The following is a 21,675-nucleotide window of genomic DNA, read 5'->3' as shown; positions in this document are numbered from 1 at the left end:
GCAACCATAGTGGGTTCTGTAGCCCTTCTCCTGCATGGAGAAGAAAGCTGTTGGTGGGAGCACGGTAGTGAGCGTGTTGTCCCAAATCTGGGTCCTTTACCCAGTATGCAAGACAGTAACACACAGAGCAGAGGCATTTCCAAGTTTATTCCATTAATGCGCAGAAATTAGTTTCAAAAATGTCCCTTTTTATACACTGATATTACATATTCTAGCAATTAAAACATATTCATTGTTATTCTGGATCTGAATGGGCCAAGCCCAACTGTATGAGGTTTAATAAGGCCAAGTGCCGGGTCCTGCATTTCGGTCACAACAACCCCAAGCAGCGCTACAGGCTTGGGGAAGAGTGGCTGGAAAGCTGCCCAGCTTTCCAGGAAGCTTTCCGAAAATTACCTTTTACCTACTTCTCCTCTAATCTTGGCTGTTCCAGGTGGCTTATCAACAAAGCTACATTGTCTAGTAGTTAGCTCTTAGATAGAATCATAGCATCATGGAATGGTTTGGCTTGGAAGGGACCTTAAAGATCATCTAGTTCCACCCCCCCTGCCATGGGCAGGGACACCTTCCACTAGACCAGGCTGCTCAAAGCCCCATCCAGCCTGGCCTTGAACACTTCCAGGGATGGGGCATCCACAGCGTTTCTGGGCAACCTGTTCCAGTGCCTCACCACCCTCACAGTAAAGAATTTCTTCCTAATATCTAATGTAAATCTCCCCTCTTTCAGTTTGAAACCGTTACCCCTCGTCCTATCGCTACACTCCCTGATAAAGAGTCCCTCCCCATCTCTCCTGTAGGCCCCCTTTAAGTACTGGAGGGCTGTTATAGGGTCTCCCTGGAGCCTTCTCTTCTCCAGGCTGAACAACCCCAACTCTCTTAGCCTGTCCTTACAGCATAGGTGGTCCAGCCCTCTCATCATCTTCATGGCCCTCCTCTGGACCCACTCCAACAGGTCCATGTCCTTCTTGCGCTGAAGACTCCAGAGCTGCACACAGTACTCCAGGTAGGGTCTCACCAGAGCAGAGTAGGGGGGCAGAATCTTCTCCCTCATCCTGGTGGCCACACTTCTTTTGATGCAGCCCAGGATGCAGTTGGCTTTCTGGGCTTCAAGCATGCATTGCCAGCTCATGTTGAGCTTCTCATCAACCAGCACCCCCAAGTCCTTCTCCTCAGGACTGCTCTCAAGCCATTCTCCTCGTTCTCTGCATGAAGGTAAATCATGTCTAGTTAACTGTTTCTCTATAAATGATGTTGGGGCTGTATAGAGGACTTTTAGCAGCAACAGTAGGTTCCCTTGGTTGCTTTGATTACATGTTACATTTTATTTTTCTAGTTAATATCAATTTTACTACAACAAGAGCAAGTTACCATATTTTTTTTGAAACTTTGGTGTTAGTTCAGGTGCCTTAGCATGTGTATCTGAGTAGAGAGGGACACGTGGAGTCCTTGTACACTCTGCATCACGCGGTCTTTGGCTAACACACATATCTTTATATGGCTTTTTAATTTATTTTTTTTAATGACAGTAGCTGGAACTTGGTCCACCCGCCTTCCACACGCCTGCTGCAACATGGGGTCTAGACACCGACTCCGGCTCCTTCTCCTGCGGGGCAGCGGGTCGATGGAGTCGTGTCTGCAGGCAAAGTTACGCGTTTTCCGCCGCCGGTTCGGGCGGCCGTGCCCGGGGCGGGGACGGGGACGGGGACGGGGAGGGAGCTGCCGGCGGTGTGTGCAGCGCCGAGCGCCGGGGGCGGCCCGGGGCGGCGCGGCGGGGCGGGACACGGCGGAACCGGGAGCGGGGAGCGGGCAGCGGCCATGGGGAAGCTGCTAGCGGTGGCTCTCGTCGGGATAGCGGCGGCCTTGGTGGCGGAGCGGCTGATGGCCTTTCGGTGAGCCGCCCTGCGACCGCGGGACCTGCGGGGGCCGCCGGACGGCCCGGCCAGGCGCCGCTGACCGGGACGCGGAGCCGGGGCGGGGGGTGGGGGGGGAGCGCGGGCAGCGGAGCGGCTCCCGGGAGTAGCCCGCGGGATGACGGCGGGCAGCGGGGAACTCGGGCGGGATGGGCTGCGGGAAGCCGGTGGCGCGGGACGCCGGTGCCGGCGGTGCGGGATGGGGCTGAGCCGACCCCGCGCCAAGGGGGCTGGGGGTGGCAGCCGGTGCCGAGCCGGGCAGGGGGTGTCGGCGTGAACCCCTCCTCGCCCCGAGCGTGGGGGAACTTCAACTTGTCCGGGGCATAACTTCAGCGAATTGCTGCCCTTGCACAAGCGCGGCTGCGGCCAGAGGGGAAGGGTTCATCATCATCATCATCTCCTCATCGCTATCACCATCATTATCAAGGGAACTGGTTTTCCCCAGAGAAAAACCAGGCACTGGCTTGCTCAGCGGTGCCCTTCTCATCCTCCGTCAGGGATAAACGAACTCCAGGAGCATTTGTCCAGGGGAAATGACGTTTGCAGCAAGGGGGATGTGAAACCCTCCCCGGCAAGATGCTGGGATCAAGGGGGCCAAAGGGAGAAGGTGCCCTGGGGTAGAGGGGGTGGAGCTGGTACCTCTGTTTTTGCAGAGGCTTCAGTTAAGAGCGGGGTGCCAAAACTGGTATCTGCGAATTTACCTCATCTCCTGCCAATTGGTCAAACAGTAAGCAGAAATCAGGTTGCCAGAAAGTTGCATTACTTTCTACTGAAGCTGACCTCTGGATAACGATAGCCCCTGTGTACAGGAGGTTTCCTCTGAAGGAGCATGGAGATCCTAAATTGGGACCTCACTCGCTGTGAGCTGAAATACTCGGACATACCACTCTGATGGGCTGTGGGGTGTGAATGTGAACACTGGTGTTGCAGCAGCTTCTGTCCTGAAAGCTACTACACATGTAACAGGTTGTTTCAGGATAGAAAAGGTTTGGTGAATTACTGTGTTGCAAGGCAGCTCCCTCGTTATAATTTTGCTCATGTCCACAAGGGCTCCAAATGCCTGACTTTAAAGCAATGACATCCAGCTGATTGATCTTTGGGTAGATAGTAATTGTAGCTAATTACAGAGGGAGGGGTTGTACTCCATTTCTCAGGTACTTCACATAGATCTGTTTGCGTCTCGCACTAAATCCACCACAAGCGTTAGCGATAACCACGGTGGTAACAGGACCCTCCTGCCCTGGAGCTGCACAAGCTGGGATAGTGGAGCTGGAAAACGCTTTAGTGGGGAGAGCCATTTCGAAGCACTGTGAAGACACCCACCCACCCCCACCCCCACCCCCCCAAATCAAATTAACAAATGCAATATTGGGAATCCCGTAAAGCAGAATCTCCTGGGAGAAAAAGGATCCCCCGCAGCCGCTGTAGGTCTTTGTGGGATTTTCCCGTGTGCTGCCTCCAGCAAGCTGCAGCGTAGCAGCAGTTGTAAGAAGGTTGCAGAGTTTGGAAGCACACAACTTCAGATAACAAAGTAAGTACTCAAAAATCATTTAACACAGCCTTGAGAGGAGAAACTGGGGGTAGTAACTCTTGCCAGGTCTTGCTGTTATATACCCCCCACCCAGAAGGCAGGAATCCAGCAAAGACTTTTTGCTGTTCCTTCTGAGTTTGGTATATTGTGTCCAGATAGCGTGACACAAGAATCCATGAAATGCTTAAAAGATAAGGCTTGAAGAATTATTAAAAATCTCTTACAAACCTAATTCTTCATAAATCAGGTCTGTTTATGCATCTCTTATACTGTTGGTGGCTACCAAATGGACTTGAGTAGGGCTTGTGCAGCAGAAAAGAGGTGAAGTTCTTGTGTGTTACCAACTGAAATGACACTGATTCCCCTACTGACATTTTAAATTGCTAATTCTTCTCTGCAGAAAGGTCTGAGCTAATTTGTAAAACTTCAGTGTGAATTATGCTGTGTTGCTCTTTTCCTCGGAACAATATGCATGTGATATTATTGTTCATATATATATATTTTTATATATACACACACAATGTTATCACTTCATAACACTCTGTTCTGATACGACACTCAGTTTGCATACTATGTTCAAAACAGCAGCGTGCTTCCAGAAAGATGCTGACAGTTTGAAAAGAACTGGGAGCAAAAACAAAAAAAAAGAGGTGATTTTCAGTCCTGTCAGGAAAAAAAAAAACAACCCCAAAGACCCAGGACTGGTTAGTCGAGAGAAGAGGAAAACTGAAAGAGAGAGGTCTTTGAATATGCAACAGGTTTCTGCTGAAGCAAAGGGAATGCCTCTGGTCTGTGTCCCACAAAGTGGGATAGGGGGTGGAGGATTGAAATAGGAAAGAGGAACCAGGTGGGAAAGGTGCCGTGCACTGGCGTTTCACCAAGTGGCAACATTCCTTCTTTTTTCGAAGTTGCATTCCCCACAGTTTGCTGGTCTGCTGTGTTTTTAGTACGGCCAGTTAGTTATCTAGGCCATCTGGCTTAGTAGCTGAGGCTGTCTGAGCTAGATAAACTGACACATTTTGGAAAAGCCTCTATATACGCTGCAGGCTTGTGACCAGTGTCCTTTTGAATTACTCTCATTCCAGCCCATGAAGTGTTTCCCTGGGAATGCTGTCGGGATACCGTCATCCCTCGTTGGCTGCTGGCTGAGTTCCTGCTGTGCTTTGGGCGCTGGGTGGCTTTGCAGCCCGCCCAGGAGAAGCTGATGCAAATAGGGAATGGAAAAGCAGTGACAAAAAAAAAAAAAAAAAAGAAAAAAAAAAAGCGGGCAGCAGTGCAAATTTCGGGCATGATCACCCCAAGCTAGCCTTGGGGGTCCAGTGGTTTCAGCTGTGCTAGGATGGTGGGGGTCTGCGGGGGGAGCTGATATCCCTCCTGTGCTGCCTGTGGGCTGGGAGCCACTGTAATTGTCTGTCAGGACCCCTGAGCTGGGGAGAGGGCTTGGGAGAGTTTAACTTGTCTGCTTTCCCTTGCTGTCCTCTGCCATTTTTCCCCTTTTTTCTTCCTTTTTTTTTTTCTTTTTCTTGGTGTTAACAACCTGTGTCAATGATACAGCATTGAAGCAATTTAGAATTCATAATTGAGTGATTAAAAAAAATGCAGGACCGACATACCATACAGTGCTCAGCTGTAGTGCATATTTTTCATACCACAGGCTGATACTGCTGTTTAGTTTATGCCTAAAACTATAACATAAACATAGCTGGGGTTTGCTATGGGATCTTTGCATTCAGAATTTCCTGTGGTGGGAGCAAGTACAGCCTCAACACGTGTGTGGACGGGCATGCAAAAGAGTCGCAAGGTTAGTTTAAAAGCTTTCTTCTGTGGGGAAAAAAAAAAAAAGAAAAAGAAAGAAATATTCATGTACACTAGCTTGATATTTTTACACAGAAACACGACATATTTGCTTATGGCACTGCGGACCACCGTGGGGAAACACAGCAGTCCTGGTAGTGAGGTGCCTTTTGTATAGACTTGTAGACAACTTGGAATGGAGGAGATGGAGAAGTAGGAACTAATGTGTAGGTACCTGTCTGTATCTGCTTGCCCAATAAAGCCTGAGCCAGAGGTGGAATTTGGTGGGTATTCAGGAACGAAATAAGCACTGCTGAAGGATGATGCTCTGGATGGGTACCAGGAGAGGAGAGGAAAGGGACAGGGTAACTGCTGTGTCGTACTACCAAGTTCCGTTGTTAGGAAATGGGTACTCCTGCCTTGCAATAACGCAATTGCCACTTTCGCATAGGGACTAAGAAAAGAAGAAAGTGCAACCGCTGGTCACCAAAAATAGCCAGTGGGTTGGGGTAGAAGGTCGCCCTCTCCTCATCTGAAATGCTGGTCCTAACTGCAGGGTGCTACTATATTTAGGTGGCTGAAACCTGAAGAAAGTGTGGCTGTGCTATTTTATCATTTAAGCTGTTATAGGTCATGAAAGCTTGTTCCTGAAGCTTGTTAACAAAGTCAGGTTCCTGAAGATATTCAGTGTAGGAGAATCACTTAATCCCTGGGCATGTGTAACGATCGCAGTGATTTGGGGCAATTGCTGTTGTCAGTTCCGGCTTTTGCTTATTCACTATGTTACAGCTGACTTGTTGCTGTGATACGGCAGACAATAAAACTGAGATAAAGCTATGCTAGGAATGTTACCTGTTTTAAAACTGGCTGTATGCTGCTAACCCTCCTCTTTCCTCTTGCAGGAACAGACTCAATGCTTCACGGGAAATAGCCCCAGTAACCCTCCCGAACTGCCGGCTCATTAAAGGCATCGGTACGTGCTCGAAATAACTGAGTGCATTGCTTTTGTCCAGCCTTATTTTGCAACTGCTTCTTAAAGCCAGCTTCCAAGCCTGATCCTGAAAACTTAGTGCTAATTTGACTTTCATTTGTTACTTGGACTTTGAGGTAGGGAGAAACTGCAGGAAGAAAATTATAGTGAAAAGCTAGTTGTTTGGGATGATACTTTTTGCCTTCGGTATTTAATGTTTCTGTTCCTTCTCTTGAAAACGAGTACCTTGCAAACACTTCTCCTTCGCTCAGCCACTTTGGGAATTATTTGGCTTTTAGATGAGGGTGTGCTGGCTCTTCAGGCAGGTACCTACAGGTGGCTGTCAGCTGGTGACGCCTTGAAGAAGGGACGTGCTGCAAGGCTGGAAGAAGACCAGCTTTGGGAGAAGACCACGGGCCTGCGGGGAAGGAGGAACTGAGGGTGTTCCACCTGAGGAATGCCAGCCAGGCTGGCTTGCCTTAGCGCCTCATTTCGTGGAGATTTAGGATGGGGCTGGTGCCGCGCTGTGCCGGGAGCCAGCAGGAGCTCGGGGCGGTTGCGCAATTCGGCCGTGTGTGGTTTCAAAGAGCAAGGGGCAATATTTGTCATCTTAGTCTGGGTTGGAAAGAGGTTTAACAGGGTTGACTTTGTACTTTGGGTCACTTGCTTAGCACATGGCAATGTTTCTCTCTTGTTTTTGTGTTTTGGTTTTTTTTTTTTCTCTCCCTTTAGGGTAACCCGAGCATAAAATGAATAGCTTTAAAATTGATCACTTTCTTGTGTGTCCTTTGCCTCCAAATTATAATTTTTAAACTTAATACAGGCTTAACGGGTGGGGGGTTTCTCCTCCTTAGTATTTTAGGAAATGTCTTGAATCCTGTTGAAATTTGCCTGGATTTTGCAAGTGTAAAAAAGCCATTGGGTGAGCTTTGAGAGCCTAGTCTTCGAGCTTGATGAGTCACTGTGTTCATTTCATAATTTTGCTTCTTCCTTGTGTCAGGAATTAAACATCTTTGTAAAGTCAAATTACTGCCATGAATGAGTGAGTGCAGAGTTCCTTTGCCTGAGGTTATGTGCAGAAGAAATTGCATTTGAAAAAACTTTCCAGGTCTTCTAGATTTAGCTGTAATTTACTCATACAAGACACTGAATAATGCTTGTTTGACGGTGATTCATATAAAAAAATCATTTCTGAGTAATTCTTTTAAGCATATCACTATTGCAATCTTTGCAAGACTTTTTGCAACACGATTGTTGAGGAAAAAAGGAAAGCTGGATATCGGAACTACAGCTGTGTTTAATTTCCGAACAATATCTCATTTTTGGAGCCTGACATTTGCATGGAGATTAGGTGAATTCTGAGAACCCAGCTCTGCTCGGAGGAGGTGGTGGATCAATTTACAGAGCTTGGTTTCTGCTTCTCTCTGTGCTCCTGTAATACTGTCCCTTCCCGTGGAGCTCTGCAGCTCACTTTGCCTTCCCTCTGCCATCTGCTGCTCTTCAGAAAAATCATAATGCCAAAACTTAACTCAGTGGGGCCGATGTGGCAGGAACAGAAATAAAAAAGGACTGGTGCAGATTTCAAAGTTGTTATGTTCCTACAAACATCTCCCAAGATTCATTTAATATGACTGGGGGGGTTGTATTACTCAGGGAGACGAAGGAGCCCTAAAATCCAGATGTTGTGTAGGTAGCACTGTTCAAACCAGGGCTTTTGCTGTACTCAGAGCTGTAAGGGTGCTCCTGCGGGTGACTTTGTGTAAGGATACATGGACATGATGGACATGTCTACATGGACATCTTGGTCCTCCTAGGCCGTCTTCCTTTAAAATGCTCTGACAAAATTGAATACACCGTCTGTCTTTATTTTAATATTTGGAGTAGTCCTTCTGGCCTCTTAAGTGGGACATGGCTAATGAGCTGGATCAGCTCCAAACAAAATAATCTTAAAACTATCCATTCTGTCCATGGAAGAACAGGCATCTGGTACAGTCTATTGTAATTATGTTAAAAGCGATGCATCCGTAGTAAAGGAAGCAAACCCCGAGTAAATGGAAAAATTCTCTCACGGATTCTTTCCTTTATGCACAATTTCGTCCTTTGTGTGTCTCTCTCTTTTTTTAAGATCTTGATCTGTTTTGTTTTTCACATATTGTGCAATGTAAGCACAGATGCAAACATTGAACAAACCAATAAAAAAACTGCAGCTTGTCCTAAGCCTCATTCACAAATATGTAGAAAAGGCTATAGCTGTTAGAATAAACAGTATCTTCTGAATTATATGAGTGTCTACTCATGTTACTGATTTATAATAAACTAATCGTATGTCCTGAACTGATTCCTAAAGTTCAAGAAGCTACTATAGAAATTGCTAGAAATGCTTGCGTCTTGGAACAGTTCACAGGATACAGGCAAAACAGTCACTTACTTTTGGCCATGAAATCCAGGTGGGTTTTTTTGTTAGATGCACCTGTGGAATACATCAAACTAGGATAAAATAAGGAACAAAAAAAAAAAACTTTTCTAGGGTAGGCAGTAATATTTCTCAGTGTCTTTGATTTTTCCTTAAAGACTACCTATTCAGATAATCCCGCGGACAAGCTGGGCTGGGTGATACAATTAAGCAATATAGTGCAGATAACTGGTACTTAACAAATCAGTTCCGAACTCTCCTGTTCCTTATGGTGCCTGTGACAAGAGTCAGAGCCCTCCCAAATCGGGGCCCGCAGGAGAGGCTGACGGCTTCCCTGCGGCCGGCTACGTGTCCCTGTCCCCTCCTGGCTGCCTCTGCAGTGCCGGTGCAGCGGGATTGCGCTGAATCAGCATTTTGCCGCTCTTCCAGCGGCGCTTGCTCTTTTCCATACATACCCGGACCTGGCTGAGAAGTGGCCAAAATGTGCTTTGCTGGCAGCTTCTTTCAAACTAGTCGGGCGCAGGGGTCTCCTTCCACCAGAAACTCCTGCTTTTTAATTATCCGCTCCCAATTAGCCTGCTCTTCTTTCTGCTTGGCAGCCTCACTAATTCAGTAGCGATAAATTATTATATCTCTGTTCACTCACCAGCGTGCTCTGCCAGCAGAAGCTGTCCGTCCAGCTCATGTCACCATGGTAATTGAGCCTCTCCGCGTTTATTTATGTGGTGATGTTTGCAGCAATCCCGGGATGTGGGGAATTCGCCCCTAATCCCATTTTACAAATGAACCCAGGCTTGGAGAGACCAAGAGCTGGGGCAAGCTGTTGATTAAACCAGAGTGTAAGCTGAGCTGAAAAAAAACACCACCAAATTCAAAATTTTATTTGGAAAACGCAGGCTCGAGATGTCTCTGGGCACATCAGTGCAAGTGTCTGCCTCCTGCCTGAGCCCGGTTGAAATTCAGAACTAAAACCCAGGAGGTCGGCTGCTCCCACAAAATGCATCTTCAAACCTCTTGCTCTTCAGAAGGCAGGGATGCTCCGCTCGTTAGTGTTAATGAGGTGGAGCAGGGGCTTGCTGAGGCTGAGGAGGAGCTGGCGTTGTCCCTCTCCCGTGTCCCTCTGGGTGAAGTCCTGCCACCGCATCTGCCCAGGGCTGAGCTGGGGAGGAGCTTGCCCGGGTGGGTGAGTTTGGGGATCTGGCTCCTCTCCGTAAGACCTGTTTGGAGGCCTCCGGATAAACTACAGCCCAGGCAAATTAGTGCTGTGATAAATAGGATTTACATAAAAACAAACAACAAACCCAGCTCGAATTTGCAGGTGCTTACCCTCGGGAGGAGGTGCCAGGGATGGTGTGACCCACGTAGGGTCACACGGGTGGTTTATGGCCAAGCAGGAGAGGGTGCGGAGAGATGGGGAAAACTGGGTGGAAAACCTTTGTGTTTGTGGCCCTATTAAATAAAACCTGCAGAACAGTTTCCTCCTTCAAGCAAAAGCTCCTGGGAAGGTTTAATCCAACCACCATCTGGAAAGTGGTTTATGGGGAATGCTGTTTGTGCTGGTGATTTGAAGAAGAGAGGGGAGGCTTCTCAGGGGAGTGGTGAAAATGTGGGATGGCAAATGTCCTTCAGCATCAGACTAAGAGCTTGGTGGAGCTTGATCAAAGCCTAAAGTTGCTCTAGTGTTCTTATTACAGGGATTTTATTATTTTATTTTATTTTATTTTATTTTATTTTATTTTATTTTATTTTATTTTATTTTATTTTATTTTATTTTTCCTAGCAGGGAAAAATATTACAGGAACTACCAGAACTGGCAATATTGGAAATTATTACCCGCAGTTGAAAGTGTGATCTAAGTATTAAAGCCCTTAGCTGTTAAAGATACAGTAGGTTCTCTGTCACTTGAGAGCTTTAACTAAATATTTGGCAATCCTTCCTAGTGAAGTGTCCCAGCTTAACCAGGAGAATTAGTGAGCACAATTCCCAGAGCTGCCTTATGCAAGCGTGTGGGCTGAGTGATGGGTACGATCTTGCCCTGAAAATCTTGTCATCTGTGCTAGTTGCTTGCTGCAGAACACTGTCATCAAAAGCAGGTGATTCAACCTGCACCACCCCGGGGCACAGGGACCTGGGAGGGATCACCCCAGATCACCCCAGAGAGAGGTGAACCCCAGTGCTATTTTTTAACCCGACGTGCTGCTGCCTTCTGCTGCCGCTTTAAATGCGGTGTGAACTTTGCCGCTGAACTTCATCGCTTGTGCAGTCATATCAGAAAGGGACATTCATGAGAGCTGGAATTGTACTAAAAATGAGGTTTTTTTCAATGGGTAATATTTAATTTCATCTGAAAACCCCTGTTTCTCTCTGTCTCGCAGAAACCGGTTCAGAAGACATCGACATACTTCCCAACGGACTGGCTTTCATCAGCTCTGTAAGTGCCCGCGCAGGGGTTTGCCTGCTTCCTTATCCACCGAAGCCATGGGGGAAAAGTGCAGGATGGACTCCTTTTTTTTTTTCCACAAGGCTGGCTGGCGCCGTAGGAACTGCCCAGACTTGTGTCGGCTTATCCGGTGTTTCCTTCTGCTTGAGCAAATGCACTTCTTGACACTGAGGTGGTGGCGGTGGCTCTGACGCATGTGTCCTATTGCGCTGGCTTATCCGCCCACGTAACTTGAGAATTTCTTTCATGCTGCTTACTTGAAAGGTTGACATGGTAAATCTCTCTCTAGTTAAGAAGATGTGTTGATTCCTTATATTAAAAAAAAAAAAAATTATCAGATTTTGTGTGTTGATTTTGTTGTTCCTGATTTTTTTTTAGCCTTTAGGACATAGGTTTTTAAGCTTTTCTTTGCCATCAGGAGGGCTAGCGATTATTTTCTAAAACAAAAGTTGATGTTTTCACCTACGTGCTCCAGGGACACTCAGCAAATGATTACAAAATACATGCCAAAAACTGTGAGCTGTCACACCGCTTGCTGTTCCCAGTGACTTTACCACGTCGGATGCATTCCGTGGTGCCGTACTTCCAGTTTGTCCCCTCCCCAGCATGTCCGTTCACAGAGTGGTTTGAGATACAGGGAGCACCCACCTGGGCGGGGGCTGCAGCGGGCGGTGGGTGGTGGCTTGTTCCCAGGACATGGCTCCTCATGCCCTCCACGGGCTCCCTGGGGCTCGCTGGGGAGAGTGGTGCCGGTCCCTCTGCCAGCATCATGGCACGGGATGCTGAAGGAGCGGGGACACCCCAACGTGTGCTTGCAAGCCCCAACAAGGCTCCTTGTGATGCTTCCTGTTACCTTTTATCCATGAGTGATTTCCTCGTGTTTTCATTTTACAGGGCTTAAAATATCCAGGACTAAAGAGCCTTGCACTGGACAAGCCAGGTGAAATATTTTTGATGGATTTGAATGAAGACAATCCCAGAGCAGTAGAACTAAGAATCAGCCGAGGGTTTGATCTGGCGTCATTTAACCCTCATGGAATCAGCACCTACGTAGACAGAGGTAAAGAGACCTTTAACCTGAGGTGGTGGCTAATCTCAGCCTAAAGAGCAGAAATAGAAATCCCTTTGTGGCCTTGCCTTGCACCCCCAATAGCCTGCGCTTGCTGGGAGAGAAAAAGGCTTTGGGGTTTTTTATCTTTGTTGGGCTCTTTTCTAGAAGTCAGCTGCTAAAGCGAATGCCTTTGCAGGTAATCTCAGACTGCCTGGGACAGAAAGGTGTCCTGTATATTTAAAGGAAAGAAAACATGGGAAAAGTTTGAAAACTACAGAAAGTTTATTTTACCAATTTACATCTATCTCACCTGGGGGTCAAGGGCTTTCAGGAGACGTTCGCTTCCTCAACTAGTAGTGACCAGAACAGAGACTTTTGCATCTAAACTATAAATGGTCAAATCTTTGTGAATTACTAAAATGTCTGGTACTCTGTGGACGAGACATGAGGCCATGTTCTCATCTCCAAGACACATTCTTCTATGTTAGGCTCTGACTACCAATAAAATACCCTTCGTGCTCTCCTTCCTCTCTTTCACCCTGCCCTTTCACTGGGGATTTTAGCAGGACAATTAGAAGTCTGCAAATACTAAGAGAACCATTGCTACAGCTTGACCTGCGGCCCCACACAGTCACCCTTTAAGGGAAGGTGTTGGAGAAATCAGTGGTGCCTAATTTAGGGTCTCACCAGAAGGGCTGGGCAGAGGGGCTGCAGCCTTACAGAGAGTAGAGGAGAAGGGTGCTCCTTCAGCTTTCTCAGAGGACATGGTAAATAAACCGAAGAGACCAAACTGGTTGGGCTACAAGCCCTCCTTCCCAGCCGACTGTGGCCGTTTCATGCAATCAGACATTATAGTGCATCAGATTGCAAAACCCAGTGGCTTGGGCACCAGGATGGAGCCATGATTTCTTTCTTCCTTGGTAAAAATAGCAAAAATGTGGTATACACAGAAGTTCCCTGTGGAGTGACCTGGGGAGAAGAGTAGCTGGAGGTGTGGATCCAGTTGCAGTGGCATCCTGCCTTACTTTGGTACTTGTCCTTCTGCCTCAGAAGAGCCGTGAGGGAAATGCAGCAGACCAGGGATGTGCTCTGTACTGGAGGCTGCTTCAGAGCTGCGGGTGCTCAGCGATGCAACCTGTTGCAGAGATCTGGTGAAATTCAGCTGTTTTTTTTTTTTTTTTTTTTTTAAGACGACACCGTGTACCTCTTCGTTGTGAATCATCCCCATCACAAGAGCACAGTAGAATTGTTTAAATTTGTAGAAGATGACAATTCTCTTGTACACCTGAAAACCATTCGACATGACCTTCTGACCAGGTATCGGAGCCGAATACCATCTTTTTCCAGAAGAACAGGCTGCTTTGGTAAAATCCAGACTAGGATGATTTGGGGTTTAGGATATTATTAATATGAGATATTTTCTCTTTAACCAGCTTTCCTGTTTCTCTTATTGATTACTTCTTATCTGTGTAATCGAAACCTGTGTTCCGCCAGTCTCTTCTGTAAATGAGATCTTTAATAGTTGTATCACTAAGTCAGTCTTAAGCGCCACTGTGGTTGATGCCAGTGAATTGGCTTGGCATCCATTTCTCCTTCTCTCATGTAATCCACTCTCAGATCATTGCAGATATGAATCTTCAGATATTCTATTATTCCGAATTTGCTACACTGTAAAAATAAACATACTTTTAGGTTTTGGGGGGTTTTTCGGTTGTTTTTTTGGGTTTTTTTGTGGCACACAAAATTTTCTTGGCCTGTCCTACTGCAAAATGATTGTGAGATAAACACAGCCTGAAAAAAAATGTTGTCACAACTCTTAGCTGTTCTCTGGTTTCCAGTTCAGTGTAATCAAAAGAGAGAAAAACTCCTATGGGCTTGTAGACAGGCAGCCAGATCTCTAGCTGATGTCTTATGGTCCTGATCAGTCCTGGCCCATGTAAAAGAGGACAGAAGTAAAAAGGCTCTAATAACACAGCAGCTGTCTGGAGTACCTTCTGTAATTGCAGTCCCTTTATGTCTATGGGATGACCACGTCCTGGCTGGATTGTGGACAGTCCTACAATGCTCCTTCATACCTCGCATTTCATTATTTTATTTCTCTTTCTCCTTCTCTTTGCCTTTTTTTAGTGTGAATGACATAGTAGCAATGGGACCAGACAGCTTCTATGCTACCAATGACCACTACTTCTTTGACTTCATCTTGATGTTCTTGGAGATGTTCTTGGGTTTAACTTGGTCAAATGTTGTTTACTACAGTCCAAAAGAAGTTAAAGAAGTAGCAGCTGGGTTTTATTCAGCCAATGGAATTAACATTTCACCTGACAGAAAGTAAGTTTCTCCTTGCCTCAGAATTAGTTCGATTGCGCAAAAGAATCCCCAAATCCTCATTTGTACATGTGGTAAAATGTCTAAATTGGCTTGTGTAAGGCAAGGTGCTACCTATACAACGTAAGTGATATGAACGGTTCTGTAGAACAGAAGTCACATGTCTCAGTCTTTAACTAGAGGCAATGTTTGCTGCTTTGCATGGTGGTTTATATGCAATAAGATCAAATGTTGCTGCATTTTAACCAGCCAATGCAGAAGTTTGTATATATTACTTGCAAGGATTAATGGGGCAGAATTTCTGCAAGTGGGGAATGCTCTACACTCTCAGAGTCTGGAGGACTGAATTAGCCAGTCATGTGAATTAGCCAGTTCTGGCTAAAGGGCTGAATTAGCCGGTCAGGTTTAGACAGGTGATCTTAAATGAAAAATAAAGCATATTTGTGGATCTCACGATCCAAGGCCTGCGTTGGTATCGTAATGGAAGAGCTGGCACAGTGTGAAGCTCCATTAGCGTCTCAGCAGGTTGGCTTCAGTTCAGTGCCCTGTGGCCTGCTTGCAACGTCTATTGCTATGTGAGACCTGTGAGCTGGCATTTCTCACTGGAAGAGCTGGGATTGCAGAGGAGGAACTGACTGGTTTTGGTGTCTGCTTACTCATACACATTGCTAAGAGGTGTTTTCTTTTGAAGGTACATCTATGTTGCAGATGTATTTGATCATAATGTCCATGTTATGGAAAAACATGCTAATTGGAATTTAACCCATGTGAAGGTAAGGTGTTGCTGTTCCATAAAAAAGAGGCATAGATGAATTTTGGACAGATTAGTCCCCATGAATGCTTGAGATTTCAACCTGACCATGTATAAAGGTCTGTTCTTGGTAGCTCCTGCTGTGGGTTTGCAGAGGTTCTTTGCGCCACTTAGAGAACTTCAGGTCTTCCACCTCACACAGGCAACCAGAGAGGCATCCTTGGGTGTGCTGTAGAGCCACAGTGGAAGGTCTGGCTCCGTCAGTGTGGGTCAGTCCACAAAGCACTGAAGTAATCAGCACGAGCGTAGGTGTGAATGAGCCGATGGGGGGAGCTCGGAGCAGCAAGGAGGTTTATCATGGCATGCAGGAGGGGATGAAGCATGCTGAGGGAGAAGAAAAACAGCACTGAGGGAGAAAATATTTTGTAAAAAATCAGTCCAAGTTATGTCAGATGAGAGCCTTGGACAAGTCTGTTGATTATGTTATAGTTTGCTTCCAGGACTTCTGATTGCTTTAACTTCTTTCTTGTTCTTTTTCCTCTGTGATGGATAGACGCTGCAGCTGGACACTCTGGTTGACAACTTGTCTATTGACCCTCACACTGGAGACATCTGGACAGGATGCCATCCCAACGGGATGAAGCTGTTCTACAACGATCCTGAAAATCCGCCTGCCTCTGAGGTGCCTTCTGGGAGATGACACTGGTCTCTTGGCTATCTCTGTGCCAGAAAGTTGCTCAGTTCAAATCGCCCCGGTATAACTTAACTCTGCATTTTACAGAGAAGAGCCTGGCAAAGGCCGAGCTGGCTTCCAGCTTAAAGCTTCTGCTCTCAAGTGGAAAGCCTGAACAGCATATGCTCACTAACAAACACCTATTCAGATCCTTAGGAGGCAACTGAATAATTTCCACCCAGTAGCTCAGTCATTCCGGACTCCTCAGGCTGCTTTCTGTGCAGCTGTGGCCGTGCAATCAGATTTTGATGAACTGTGTTAATTACCGAGCCAGCACCTTTCTGCCAAACAAAAAAATAATTGACTGTCTGCAAAGCGCTCACCAGAAACGTTCGCGCTGGAGTGATTTATCTGTGCAAGTGTAGTTCATCAGTAGGTGACACTGTAATTCTTCTCTCCTTCTGAAATCAATGAGGTGCTGGCATCAGCGCGCTGGCGGCCGCGAGTGCAGGTGGCCGGTTGGTGTCTGTTTGATTTCAGCCTTGTCTGAAGCTTGCCATAAGACACTTTTCAAAATTATCATGTTCAATAGCAGTAGATATATGATACTAGGCAGCGGTTTACTCTGTCTGGAAAAAGCATGAAAATAAGACGGTATTAAGTAACTCTTAGACTGCAAAAAACTGTGCACATGCCTAGTGCTGGGGGTGACTGCCTTCCTTACTGGGGTGGAGTCTCTATTGCACAACCACTTAAAAAAAATAATTGGTCTTCACGGACCACGCTTCACTGAAGCAGAAATTGTGGGCCTGTCACAGGAATCACTTGGTTGCAGTTATCAGCAGCTGATCAGCCAAACTAATTTGTTTAAATTAACATACTGATGTTCCCTCCCTCTGTGGAGGATTTTCACCCGTGGCCGCTTCAGCAGATGTATCCCCCTCCCCTGGCAGGTCCTGCGCATCCAGAACATCCTCTCGGAGGAGCCGGTGGTGACACGCGTTTACGCCGACAATGGCTCCGTGCTGCAGGGAACCTCGGTGGCATCCGTCTACGAGGGAAAACTGCTCATCGGCACAGTCTACCACAGAGCTCTCTACTGCGAGCTATAGCTCATCTCGTGGGTAAGATCTGCTGCCGTGGAAAGGATTTAATTCCTTGGGAACTCACTTAGTTTCCGCTAGATTTGCTAACGACAAGACTGTTCCAATAAAGGTGAACTAGAGTCATGGAAATGTATTGTAGCGTTCCTCTCCAAATTGAGAGTTTTATGCAATAGTAAAGGAAATGGAATTGAAGGTGAGAAATTAGTTTATTTGTGTAATGTGGAGGGCCCCACGTCAGTAAGAAAGGGTAACCTTCAAGTTCAAATTCAGATTACAAATGACTAAGCTGTCAGACATTGAATTATCTGTTGCAACTGGATTTCTGTTTGGGTTTTATTGTTTTTTTTTTTCCCCCAGAGAAAAATGACTTTGTAAAGGAGAATTGCTAACTGCCAGTGTGGTGTGCTTTCTTGTCACCGACCTTTCTGCTTTCCAGGGATTGTGCTAAGGGTTCTTCTTCTGAACCTTCCTGTTGGGTTTCCCTAGTGCTTCTAAAATAAGTGGAAGGAGAATAAATTTCATTTCAGTCTCATTTCTTCCCTTTTTCCCCTTTAAGCCACTTCCTCACGTTAATTCAGTTTCATAAATTTGTCTTAATCCTACTGAGAAAAGGGGGGGGCATCAGTTTGGAGTGATTTCTTAATAAGTCTTCCAAAGGGAGTTGTTTAAAAAAAGCCTTTTTTTTTTTTTTTTCTGTCTTAAAGAATGGGCAACAACTCCCAAGCACCTTCAGTGAAAAGTGCATTAGCAATTCCTGTTGTCTGTCACAGCAAAGGGAACATTTCTGGGTGCTTTGCCACAGTGACTTACCTCCAAGTGTGGGTCATGCATCTTCTGGGTTTAACTTCCAGTCTGTACGGAGATGCAGCAGGCACCCGCTTCGCTCCTCCTTCATCCGGCGGCAGTTGGATGAATAACTGATAACGCTGGGCGCTGCTAAAAGACCTATCCACGTTTCTACAGACTGGTGTTTTTAGAAAGGTGCTAGTTAGCAATCACTTGGAATAAACTGAATTGAGGGTCCTTTGAAGTTGGGAACCAGTCTTGGGCTTTACAGCGTGCAGAGCAAGACGCCAGTCTGGCAGAAGCCCCTGTTTGAGCCCCCACTTGGTTTCCTGCCCGTGGAGCGAGCTCTGCTTCCATTAGTAGAGATGTCCTTACTCACAGAGCAGCTCCTGCAGCTCTTTTTGTCCTCCCTCTGATCACCGCTCTGGTTTTGCGAGAGATGCTGACATCCAGCTCAAGGCTCCGTGTTATCAGTGGTTCCCACGCCGGGGCTGCCGCTGTGCTGCCTGCCCGCACTGGCCCTTCTCAGCAGCGTGGCTGTCCCTCTGGACGGTGTCACCAGACAGACCTGCCCGGGGGCCACCATCCCCTCCACATCCTTCAGCTGATTGCGGTAGCATTTCCTCACTGCTGTTCTTCCACCTCTGCGTGGAGGGAAAAGGCAGGCAGCTTGCAAAGCAGGAGCTCGGGAGGAGCAAGAGCCAGTCCCTGGGTGCTAATTGCCGTTCTGGCTTTGCTGTTCCCTCCTGCAATCTGCTTCACCACCAGCCACGGCCTCCTCTATTCCGGTGGATACATGGAAAGCTCAGCACTTGGAAAGCACAGGCACATTTCTGCCTACAAGACAGAGTCAAATAACCCTCTCTGTAGCGGCCTAAACACTGAGACAGGAGCTAGAGTATGTGCAAACTTTCATCTGTCTTTGGGTTCTGCCGTTGTGGCTGAGAGGAGGCGTCACTGCGGGCTGAGGTTTGGGTGGCCCTGAACAGCACCTGGGTGTGCGGGCACCTCTTGGCTCCTGCGCCTTTCCTTTCTAACACAAATTAGCTTAATGGCTTTCATCCACTGGTACACTGGTATAAAGGAGTTACTGCTCCTTCTGCGAGGGAGGGGGGCAGCTCTAACCAGAGCGAATGGTCGGTGCCAGGGCTGGTGGTTGGGGCGTCCCTCCTCCTCTGCACAGCTGCCACTGGGCTGTGGGCCTTGCCACATTGCCTGCCCGTCCCCGGAGAGCGTCTGCTCCAGCCCGAGCCCTTGCGCTGCTGCTGGCCCAGACACGGTGGTGTAGGACACGTCCCTGGGCAGCAGGAGTTGTGACGGCTGAGAACAGAGTGACCCAGGGCTGTGTGGCTGTGCCCTTCCTGACGCTGGCAGCTTCCCTCTGCTGCCATGCCAGGCGACTCTGTCACCCCCGTGTCGCAATAGCGGTTGCTGGTATTTGTGGTGTTTCGTATACAAACACCGTGTGCTGCAGGTGGCTAGTGATGGCTAGCAGGGGAGACACAAGCTTGAAGGTTAACCATGCGGCTAATTGACCCCGTCTCTCGGGCACGACACTGCGTGGGTGGGCCTGCGCACAAACCGAGCTCGCAGCTCCTCTCCAAAATGCCTGCAGTTCATCTGGGGACTTGAGCACTGCCCAGGGTTTGCCGTCTGCCAGCGGAGGCTTTGGCGACAGGGGCTCATATGTTCGGATCACGGTTTCGAGTCTTTCGCAGACAGCCCTTCCACAGAGCAGAGCCCGCCCTGAACGAGGGCAGCTTTTGTCCCATGCCTTTGCTGGACTTGCCTTTGGCATCAGCCAACCACACCAAGCACCCGAGAATGTAATGTACTGTAACTCCGGGTTTGCTGCTCCTTCCTTAGCAACTTCTCTCCCTGCAAGACATTTTCAACTTCCCTGGGAAGCGGCGTGTTTTCCTGCAGGAACTTGTAATCCATTTTCAGCCTGGAGGAGCAGATGTCGTTGCCAGAGCCCAAGCAGAAAAAACTGCTCTGAAGGAAGTTCTCACACTGAGGAGAGGTTGGGCTATTAACTTGCTTGCAATTAGCCATCAGCGTCCTGCACTAGCATTTAAAAATAATTATTTTAGACTCGTGCCACTGTTTGTCCTCAAGTAAATTAAGTGCCGTCTTCTGAAGAGTTAGCATTTTGCAGCAGTGGCAGTAGCACAGCCGAAACACTGACCAGTCGCTTTGCTGCTCCTGGGTTTGCTCTGTGGTTGTAGAAGTGCAACAGGCAGCGTTTCCCTCAGCAGTGGTAGAAGTAACCCATCAAAACATTAATTTCAATTTTTACAGTAGCTTAGAACATCTTCAAGCGAGCAAATCTACATGTTGTTGGATCTTGGCAAACTTCTTTGTTGGTTTTGGCCTTTCAGAGAATAAAGAATGCGTTCACTCCTGACTGGCGCTTTTTTTTTCTCTTTTTTTTTTAACTATTCCTGTACCAAAGTTTTTCCCAGCAGTCTGCCCGCAGATGTGCAAGCGACGGGCCTTATCTTTTCCTACAGCATTTAAGAGGAGAGAGATCATAGGAGGACTGAGTACCTGCTACCACTAATAGTAAAATTCTGAATTTTAACCTAAGGCAAGGAGGGTGGGAAGCCCGTTGCCAACCTCCCCTAAGGTGTCCTGGCCTCTCAGTGCGGAGGTGGGAGCTGAAACTGGGCCACCGAGCATTCAGGCGTTGCTGGGCAGGACAGAGACAGCACAAAGGCATTTTGCAACCAAAGTGATGCCAGGGTCCAGCTTCTGCCCCTCAGCACGAAATCCCCACTCGATAAAACACACTGGCAGCCTCCGTACAGAAAGAGCAGTGGAGGAAGGTACACCTCAAGCCCAGCCTCCCAATTACAAGGTGACCTGCGAAGGGAAAATCCAGGCTTGCTTTCCAGAGGAGGGCACAACCCATCATCTTTTACAAGCTGTGGGGTCTGGAGCGGTTCTGGGCATTTCAGAAACCAAACTGCAGGTACCTGAGACAACTTGCACAAGCAACAAGGACACACGTATAGATGGCTCCAGGCTTAGGAAGCTGCTGAGCAGACACATTTTACATGTCAGTCGTGGACTAACAGCCTCTTTATATACCTATTTTAATTAAGATAATAATTTTATGGATTGTGGACTCTTTTTTATCTTCTTGCAGGTGGTGGCCGTATTAGCAGAAAGCAAGATTTATGATTCAGCCGCTGGGAAACACAGAGTGGGTTAGACAGATTAAGTGCAGAGTATTTGGCCTAGATTCTGCCAGATGTAAATCCACTGAAACAACTACACAAACTGGACAGTCTGTGCCCTCTGCCTTCCCCTCATTTAATGCTTTACTAAAATAAAATAAAGACTAAAGACACATTAAATGTGTTCAGCAGCAGAACTGCTGTATTTTGAATGTATCAAATGCCCGTTACAACTAGTCTTCCCTCAAATGTAAGATGGTAAAATGTTTTATACACCAAAATCAATCCAGGTCCTTTAAACACACAAACGTTGACCAGCATTAGTGTGAAGGTAGCCCATTTTTACATCAACCTGCAACAAAAGACCACATGCTACATTTCATCTGCATATGAAGAAAAAAAAGGCCATTCTCTTTCCTTACTCTTTTTTTTTTTTTTTTTTGCTTCTTTTTACATCATTACAGATTGTAAACAAGATCCACTCGGAAGCCTGTGAATCATGCCAATTTGGCCAACAGCTGGGATTAAAATAATCTTCGTCACTGAGCAGAAGGAAGGAAAGCACAAGCAGGGCATCCCCCCGCCTCCCACCCCCCCAGGGCAGCAACAGCTGTCCAGTCCTGCTCCAAATTTAGCATTTCTTCTGGAATGACCAACAAGTGGGCAGGAAAGTGAGGACTCGATACAGATTCTAATAAAGATTCAGGATTTCTCATTTTATTGCATTCGTTGTCTAACAACAA

The 21,675-nt window shown here is 47.1% G+C and overlaps 1 protein-coding gene across 3 annotated transcripts; it reads left to right on the top strand.

The window, feature by feature from the left end:
* The first annotated feature begins 1,707 nt into the window (after positions 1 to 1,707).
* LOC141738777 (serum paraoxonase/arylesterase 2) lies at positions 1,708 to 21,657 on the top strand. 3 transcript variants are annotated; one of them, XM_074574709.1, is made up of 10 exons: positions 1,731 to 1,889; positions 6,138 to 6,208; positions 10,994 to 11,049; positions 11,953 to 12,118; positions 13,300 to 13,426; positions 14,237 to 14,437; positions 15,126 to 15,207; positions 15,739 to 15,867; positions 16,812 to 16,982; positions 21,397 to 21,657. In XM_074574709.1, exons 1-9 carry the CDS (start codon positions 1,816 to 1,818, stop codon positions 16,968 to 16,970), a joined length of 1,065 nt encoding a protein of 354 aa, XP_074430810.1. In that variant the 5' UTR covers positions 1,731 to 1,815; the 3' UTR covers positions 16,971 to 16,982; positions 21,397 to 21,657. The 3 variants fall into 3 exon arrangements, with proteins under 3 accessions (XP_074430809.1, XP_074430810.1, XP_074430811.1); XM_074574710.1 differs by having other exon boundaries at positions 20,902 to 21,657; XM_074574708.1 differs by lacking the exon at positions 21,397 to 21,657 and having other exon boundaries at positions 1,708 to 1,889; positions 16,812 to 17,496.
* Positions 21,658 to 21,675: the final 18 nt, after the last annotated feature.

This window comes from Larus michahellis, chromosome 2 (assembly GCF_964199755.1).
Source record: "Larus michahellis chromosome 2, bLarMic1.1, whole genome shotgun sequence".
Lineage (NCBI taxonomy): Eukaryota > Metazoa > Chordata > Aves > Charadriiformes > Laridae > Larus > Larus michahellis.
This window is presented reverse-complemented; position numbering and strand designations above follow the sequence as displayed.